This window comes from Musa acuminata, chromosome BXJ2-5, assembly GCF_036884655.1.
Source record: "Musa acuminata AAA Group cultivar baxijiao chromosome BXJ2-5, Cavendish_Baxijiao_AAA, whole genome shotgun sequence".
Lineage (NCBI taxonomy): Eukaryota > Viridiplantae > Streptophyta > Magnoliopsida > Zingiberales > Musaceae > Musa > Musa acuminata.
The window spans coordinates 18,004,720-18,013,148 of NC_088342.1; the positions used below are offsets into that span (position 1 = coordinate 18,004,720).

At 50.9% G+C, this 8,429-nt stretch overlaps 2 protein-coding genes across 2 annotated transcripts; one reads left to right on the forward strand and one right to left on the reverse strand.

Annotated features, from left to right (window-relative positions):
• Positions 1 to 788: 788 nt before the first annotated feature.
• Positions 789 to 1,742, reverse strand: LOC103974688 (UPF0496 protein At4g34320-like). The gene has a single exon (XM_009389562.3). The coding sequence runs from the start codon at positions 1,740 to 1,742 to the stop codon at positions 789 to 791; it is 954 nt and encodes a 317-aa protein (XP_009387837.2).
• Positions 1,743 to 4,447: 2,705 nt separating this feature from the next.
• On the forward strand, positions 4,448 to 5,461 carry LOC135611539 (uncharacterized). The gene is made up of 2 exons (XM_065107178.1): positions 4,448 to 4,705; positions 4,808 to 5,461. The coding sequence occupies exons 1-2, from the start codon at positions 4,448 to 4,450 to the stop codon at positions 5,459 to 5,461; spliced, it is 912 nt and encodes a 303-aa protein (XP_064963250.1).
• The last annotated feature ends 2,968 nt before the right edge of the window (positions 5,462 to 8,429 follow it).

Consider the following 8,429-nt stretch of genomic DNA (forward strand, 5'->3'; position numbering starts at 1 on the left):
ATTTTGTGGCTGGTGATCTGGAGCCCTACTTAGGTGTCGGCCCCTATGATAGATGAGCCGGCATGGGACAAAATCATCCCTATTAAGAAGCTATATCTTTGAGTTCAAAGAAGTAAGTAACAACTACGTTATCAATATCGGAAATAGAATATGTAGCTATAACATCAACGACTTGTCAAGAAATATAGTTTAAAAGTCTTCTTGAAGATATTCATCAAAAACAAAAAGAAGTAATTGAAATATTTTATGACAATAAAGCCACAATTATAATGACAAATCATCCAATTTTTTTAAGAAGAACGAAGCATATAGAGATATGCAATCATTTCATTCGAGATCTTGTAGCAAGTGGAACCATAACAATGAAGTATTGTAGCATAGATAAATTTGATGTAGATATTCTCACCAAGTGAAGTATGTTTATTTTATGTCTTAAATCGATATATGTAATTATGAGTCAAGAGAGAGTGTTGAGATTCATAGGTAGTTCTAAGTAATTGTCATGTTCTATCTAAGTAGCCCATGATCTAAAAAATTATGAGAGTAGTTCATCAACCTAATTTGATCATGGGTGATATGATGGGATGAGGTAGTTACCACTAGGTACTATAAATAAAATTATGGTTCATGAAGCAAATAATATGTACTTAAAAATATTTTATAGGTGTTCTTAATTTTACCTCTTGTTTAATACTATTTTAATTTTCTTGATTAAAAGTATTCTATTTTATTTTTCAAATCATCCTATTCTCCTGCATTAATATACAACATTATCCCTATACAAATCGTTAGCTTCTAATTATCCCGAGAAACTCCTTCGCCCGTTCTATAGCGGTAGCGCACGCATCCACATGACTCTTCAAACGCTCGACGCCGCTTGTCACGTCACCGTTCTCGATCTTCTTCCTGATGTCCGTCATCCCTACCATGGTGGCCTCCTCACTCTCCAGGCGGAGCATGAACTCCACATCCCAGTTCAAGGCGTCATAGTCGTTCCTTAACTTGTGCACTATCGATCGAATGCTTTCAAGCTCGAGCAGCGAGAACCCGCCGTCGCGCATCATCTTCACTACCTCCTCCTCGTCTTCGAGTGCCTTCTTTCTCTCGTCCCAGACGCAGTTGATCCACGGCTCCACCGCCTTCATGGCAGTAGCGCTGGCGATCGCAGCGGTGATAGCCACCGGTGCTACCACCGACGCGGCTAGCACGATCGAGCACACCAGCACCCCAATGAAGACCGCCGTGAAGACGAGGCTCCACGCCTTCCGCCACCAGTTGGTCGACCGCAGTCTCTCCTCGATCTCTTCCTTCCTCCCGCGCAGTGCGTCCATCATACCCTCGAGCTTCTCCAGCGCAGACTGCAGCTCCTCGACGTCCAGGTGGATGAAAGGGGCGCCCGCCTGCAGCTTGAACTCGCTCAGGTTGCGAAGGGTTAAGCCGTAGGCGTTCTTTCCGTTGCAAGGCTTCTTCCTCTTCTTGTTTCTTCTGTAGTCGCTCGTCTCCTTTTTGCAGTCCTCCTCTTCGAAGCACACCAGCGCGGCTTCGAGGATACGAAGACCCAACAGAGCGTGGTGGAGACAGGTATCGAGGTCGGCAAGGCCCTTCCGGATGCCTGGAAGAACGCATTTGAGGAGGTCAGCGACGATCCGCGAGAGCTTCGAGCTCCTAGAAATCACAGGCTTGAGATCGAAAGCGTGGTCTTCCCGCAGGGACCCGTGCTTGCTTGAAGTGCTGCAGCCCATTGAGATCGAGAACGGAACCCCAAGACGCTGCTTTATATAAGAAATACAGGGATAGTTTCCTGGGCGTTACCCGAGCTGTAGGGTCCACCCAGAAATTTCCACCCGAGGTGGGATCCTGAGGAAGCCGCTTGTGATGTTTCCCGGGTATCGTAGGAGAAAATTGCTGGCCGCGGTCGATGGTATGAAATTTATTTCGGAGAAAGCGAGGCTCGTCTAATCACTAAATCGAGGGGATGATTGAGAATAGATCTAATAAATCACTTTAAAAAGGCTGATATTAACGGTAGAGCAGTATTAAGCCAACTCCACAAATCTGAAGGGAAATCAATAGGAAACTACTGTTCCAGCTAATAAAAGTAGACATTAGGATGATGGAAAAGTTCGCCAAGGCCAATTCTAAACGAAGCGCGTTGTGGAGTTTTCCAAGCAGGTTCCAAGCTTCACATCTTGTCTAAGGAGATGCTACGCGTCGTGACATTTCCTCGCAAGATTTTGTTTGGGCATTTTATGTGTGTTTAGGGTCTTGTTCATGAGCATGCAATATTTGTTTATCCTTTCAAAAAAGAAATATATACTACTTCAAGCGTCTATTATAACTTAAAACTTGCTCCGCTTTAATATACTTTGCGGTACATCTATTAACCTCTCTACAAATATGAAACAATTTTATATTTTCGAAGAGGATTTCTTTTCTATTTATTCAAAAGAAATGAAGAAAGCTTCAAGTGTGTTGCTTGTGATCCATGTTGATACGGCATGTTTTGGAGCCCCAGACACGTCACCGTTGACGCCACACGTCAAGTCAGAATCGTATCGAGAAGCTATTCCACCTGTCGCGTGTGGTGTCGTCTGACATTGCTCCGCACATCCCGGACGTGGCAGCCTATCAAAAGTCCTGTCCCGCCCCTCGAGGGTCAACAACCACGCACTACTGACCCTCGCGCAATAGCATAAAGCCCCTGGTCGACCTCTGGCCAAGGGGAGACAAAAAAAATACAATCCACCCCACACTGACTTGCTCGTTGGAGGGGCCACGGCCAAGGATCACTCGGCGGGGGTCATTTTTTGTAGGCAGATGACCATTCGCGAGCGACGAGCGTCTCAGCTCGGGAATTGCCATCCAGTATACGAGGACGAGCTGTCAACCACCCCAGAGACAGAAAGATGTGACTCGTCATAAATGGCGCCCGGATCCCGACCGACGTCTACAAGGCGAGCCGTCAACCGGCCCGGATCCCGATCGACGCCAACTAGTACCCCATCGCCGAGGGCCCGATCGACCGTGGCGTCCATCTCAGCTAATAGAAGGCTCCCGATATCGACCTATGAACCAAGCCGTGCTGACTCATCAGCCACGACATATATGTTCATTAATATTTTGGCGCTAGAAGGAGGGCCATGTCACAGGAGCATCTTGCAGGAGCTCTCCCTAAAGGAGAACCATCGACCGGTCACCCCTCTGCCGGGCCCAGAGATCAGCCCCTCCCCGTCCCTGGAGAGGGGAGGGTCCCGGCCTCGACGCCAGATCGCTATTGGAGCTTGTTCAATGACCCGGGGCTGTCGCCCCCCGGACTTACTGCGGGACCCTCGGCCGTGACACTCGAGGCGTTTCTCAGCCAGACCAAGCAAGTGCAAACCATGGCGGGCATGGTGCAGACGCTTGTTCAACTCATTCCCTAGATCGTACGGCTAGCAGCTTCCCCGACTGACCCGACCCGGCAAAGGCCGGACAGGGAGCAGGTCACGACCGGAGAAGCTCGAGAGCAAACGATGGACCCGAGAGGTTCGCTCGAGCAAAGCACACCCATGCCCCGCCGAACCACACCGCCCCTCTCCAAGCCTAACACCATATCATCCAACTCGGCGGATGACTCGTTTAGGGCCCAACTATCCTAGGTCAACTAACGCCTGGATGAGTTCCAGTACGAGTTCCGAAAATTACGGGCCGAGTCCAGCAAAGGCGGCTCGGGCGGGTCCCCTTTCACTCAGGAAGTATAGGACAAGCCGGTACCCCTCAACTCTAGGCTGTTGGCATTGGAGACATATGACGGTGGCTCCGATCTCGCGGAGCACGTCTCTGCATTTCGGGCTCAGATGGCCCTCTATGGCACCTCTGATGCATTGATGTGCTAGGTGTTCCCGACCACCCTGAGGGACCGACGCGAGCGTGGTTCAGCTGGCTGCGCCAATCCTCGGTCTCATCCTTCGATCAACTCGCTCAGGAATTTGAGTAGAACTTCTTCGCCAGCGTGTGACCTAGGCCTTCCATGGCCACCCTGCTCATGCTATCACAGCACGAAGACGAGTCGCTCTCCCAGTTCATGGCACGTTTTGCCACTGAGATCCAGGGATTCCCAAATGCTCACCCCTCTTTAATCATGCAGGTGTTCTTGATTGGTTTGAAGCCTTCGAGGTTCTTCTGGTCATTGATCGAGAAACCACCAGTGATTGTCTCTGAAATGTTCTAGCGCACCAACCAGTACGTCATCGCTAAAGCGTTGGTGGTAGGGAAGCGCATGGAACGCAAGAGGCCAAGGGCGGAACTGTTCCGAGGAATGACCTCAGCAGCCCCGGCAACACCCCACCGCGGGCTCGGCTGACAAGAGCTACCGCTCCCGAGGCCCCCGCTTCTCCCCCTAAATACATCCTGCACCGAGATCTTCCTCCAAATCAAGGAGATGGGTCTCTTGCAATAACCTCGTCCTATGAAGGCCACTCATAAAGATCGATCTAAATATTGCATGTTCCATAAGGACTACGGTCATGACACGGAGGACTACCATGACCTCCAGAATCAAATAGAGGTGCTGATCCAGAGAGGTCACCTCGGACGCTACCTCAAATCCCTAGAGGTGACTCCATGCCCCAAGGGACCCGTTGAGAGACAAATCGACGTCATCTCCGGGGGACCAGCAGCCGGTAGCAGCAGCTCTCCGGCGAGAAAGGCCTACGCCTGCAACACGGTCAAGAAACGTCCTCGGCCCGAGCTTTAGCCTGAAATCACTTTCGGGGCTAGGGAGGCTGAGCGCTTCCACCATGATGATGCTTTAGTGATCTCCATCCAGATCGCCAATGCTCGAGTCAAGAGGGTGATGGTTGACATCGGGAGCTCCGCCGACGTCCTTTACTTCGACGCCTTCAAGAGGCTTGGCTTGACCGAGGGAGACCTTACCCTTATGACATCAGCCCTCACAGGATTCACAGGGGGTTCTATCTCTTCGCTCGGAACCACAGTCCTCCCTATCACTATTGGGGAGGAGCCAATGGCGAAGACGATAATGACAACCTTCATGGTAGTTGATATGCCCTCGGCCTACAACATCATCCTTGGCCGCCCAACGCTCAACAAGATAAAGGCGATGGTTTCCACCTACCGTAGGACCATCAAGTTTTCGACCTTAGTAGGGATCGGGGAGGCCCGAAGTGACCCAGGGGAGTCAAGGCAATGCTACCTCATCGCGGTTACTCTCCCAGGAAAGTTGCGCCCAACTCCGATTCCCGATCCCCGTGAAGAACCCGTACTGCAAGTGCCACTAGAGCCTCTCGAGCCACTCATCGAGGTACCCTTGAAGAGGAGCCGACCCGATCGGACCGTCAAGGTCGGAGCCACTCTCCCCGAAGCGGACCAGCTCCACCTCATCGATTTCCTGAGGAAGAACGCCAACATGTTCGCGTGGTCCCCCGAGGAGATGCCCGGGATCGACCTAGAAGTGGCCTGACACCGGCTCAACATCGACCTACTGGCACCGAAATTGGAACCGAGCTTAATCACAGCCCCCAGGTTCGATTTTTGCCCGGGTCACTCCAAATCGCTCCCGACTAGCGACTCACCGGCACCAAAACTGGAACCGAGCTTAATCACTTGGCCCCTAGGTTCGATTCTTGCTCGGGTCTCTCTAGATCACTCATAACTAGTGACCCGCCGGCACCGAAACTGGAACCGAGCTTAATCACTCGGCCCCAAGTTCAATTCCTGCCCGAGTCACTCCAAATCACTCTTGACTAGCGACCCACCGGCACCGAAATCGGAACCGAGCTTAATCACTCAGCCCTTAGGTTCGATTCTTGCCCAGGTCACTCCAGATCGCTCTCGACTAGTGACCCGTCGACACTGAAACCAGAACCGAGCTTAATCACTCAGCCCTCAGGTTCGATTCTTGCCCGGGTCGCTCCAGATCGCTCCCGACTAGTGACCCGCCGGCACCGAAATCGGAACTGAGCTTAATCACTTGGCCCCCAGGTTCGATTCCTGCCTAGGTCGCTCTAGATCGCTCCCGACTAGCGATCCACCGGCACCGAAATCGGAACCGAGCTTACTCTCTCGGTCCCCAGGTTTAATTCAGGGTTGAGCTTACTAATTCAATCCCCAAGTTCAATTCGGAGCCGAGCTTACTCACTCGGTCCCCAGGTTCAATCCGGAGCTGAGCTCACTCACTTGATCCCTAGGTTCAATTCGGAGCCGAGCATACTCACTCGATCCCTAGTCTCAATTCGGAACGAGCGTAGTCACTTGGTCCCCAGGTTTGTTTCCTGCCCGGGTCACTCCAGATTGCTCCCGACTTGCGACCCATTAGCATCGGAACCAGAACCGGATTTGGTCACTCGACCCACAGGCCCGATCCATCGCCCGAGCTACACCTCGCGGCCAATCTTATGCCCGAGTCACACCTTAGTTGATCCAGCACCCGAATCACCGGCCTAGCCCGTTATCCAAGTCGCTTCATGTGGACTCTGATTCGCTTCACGTCGACTCCGATTTGCTGCCTAACAAGTCTTTAAACCGAGCCGCCTCAATTCGCTTGTCGACTTGTAAACTTGGCAATGGTAGCTCCGAGCCATGCGAAACCCGTCATCTGAACTGAGACACATCGGGTTTGCTCCATAGGTCTCGCTTGGCAGATTTCAACACTTAGGTATTGCCTCGTTAGGCCCCCACCATTCGATCAGTAGGATTAGTCCTATCCAAATCACAGGTTGCCGCCCCTCTAAAATCACCCCCCCCCCCCCGACGAGTCACTATCGACGTCACATGCCACGTCCCAACCAATGTCAAAATCTGACGCTGCACACCATCAGAACCCCGTGACACACGTCAAGCCAGGTTCCGTAACGAGACACTATGTGACACAACTATCCCGAGGGCTCGGGGCGGTGCTGTCTGACGCCGCTCAGGTATCCCCAAAGACGCCAGCTCATCAGAAAAGTCGTCCTATCCCACAAATGTCAGTGGCCACACCGAACCGAGGTGCAACCAATCCTCGCACAATAGTATATAAACCCCTGGCTGATGCCCGACCAATGGAGAGGAAAAAACTCGATATAAAAATACTCCACTGACTTGCTTGTCGGAGGGTCCAAAGTCGGGAAGCACCCGACGAAGGCCATTTAACAGGAAGGCGGACACCCCGAGCGGCGAGTGCCTCAACTCGGGAATTGCCATCCAGTACAGAAGGACACGTTGTCGTTCATCCCGGAGTCAGAGAGATGAGTCCCACCACAAACGGTGCTCGGGTCAGCAAACTGAGAAATGCTAATCAACATCCTCTCACGAGGGCCCAATCGACACCGCCAGCCCTATTCTTGCTCGAGTCGCTTCGAAATAGCCATCCCCGAGTGGCGAACATCTCGAACCAATTAATACCTTCCATCGTATAAGGGAGAGCAGTGAGCCTGCCCGGATCCTGACCAACGTCGACCAACATTCCTTCCCGAGGGCGCGGCCACCTCATCATCCTACTCACTCCGCAAGAAGCTCCCATCATCGACCCGCAGACCTAATCGTACTGACTCATCAGCCATGGTACTTTTGTTCACTAACACCTGCTATCTGAGGAGGAGAAGGGGAGAGGAGAATAGGAGATGGCAACCAAGAAGCCTCTAGCCTATGGACCTTTGGTTCTCTCCTATTTATAGAGGCCCCCTATCAACTTAACCCTAATGGATCCTGCCCTATTGGACATTGAGTATTAGATCTTCTATCTAATAATCTCTTATTGGCTCTTATTGGATCTCATCCATAGGATCCAATAATTTAGGGGCTTATTGGATATCCAATAAGATAGGGGCTCTGACGGATATCTTATATCCAAAACTCTACTCGTCACAACGCCTACCATATATGTGTGTGACCCTCTAGGCCCAATATCGAGCTGGCCATGAACCATACCTATCAGAACTCCTTTTGGCTCAGTGACTTATTATCTTCATAATAATTTACTCGACTCATCGATTGTAGATGTACTAGGTCACTACGTCGCAGCCCCTAGACGATACAAGGGAATCCAATCCTTTGGACCTATTTGTCCTCAATTACCGTGTACCTATAGTCCCTCATCCAACTAAAATCCTAGAGATTGTATATCGGGCATGGTGCTATCGGACCTATACGGTTTCTACTCGAGTTTCGCTCTAATCGGATTCTCTCGGAGAACTCTTTCTCTTTCAATCCGAATGACCTGGCCAGGGATTTGTCTAAGCAAGAACACGAGATATTTCTCTCATGACACCGAGAGCGGATGATCCTCTATCGATACTCAATAGCCCTCATAAGGTTGACTACCACTCCCGATAACCCGACTCTACTAGATCTTAAACTTCGAAACATATAAGTCTAGTATCAAAGAGTGGAGAATAGGACATCCTTGGTATCTCAAGTCTAAGAATAAGGTACACCACTAGGATAACAGA

What these genes read in the sequence shown, in the direction of transcription:
- LOC135611539 (XM_065107178.1), top strand. Translation starts at nt 4,448, where the DNA reads ATGAAGGCCACTCATAAAGATCGATCTAAATATTGCATGTTCCATAAG. An exon ending in AGGCCTACGCCTGCAACACG is followed by an intron (nt 4,706 to 4,807) that starts GTCAAGAAACGT and finishes ATCTCCATCCAG; the next exon opens with ATCGCCAATGCTCGAGTCAA.
- LOC103974688 (XM_009389562.3), bottom strand. Translation starts at nt 1,742, where the DNA reads ATGGGCTGCAGCACTTCAAGCAAGCACGGGTCCCTGCGGGAAGACCAC.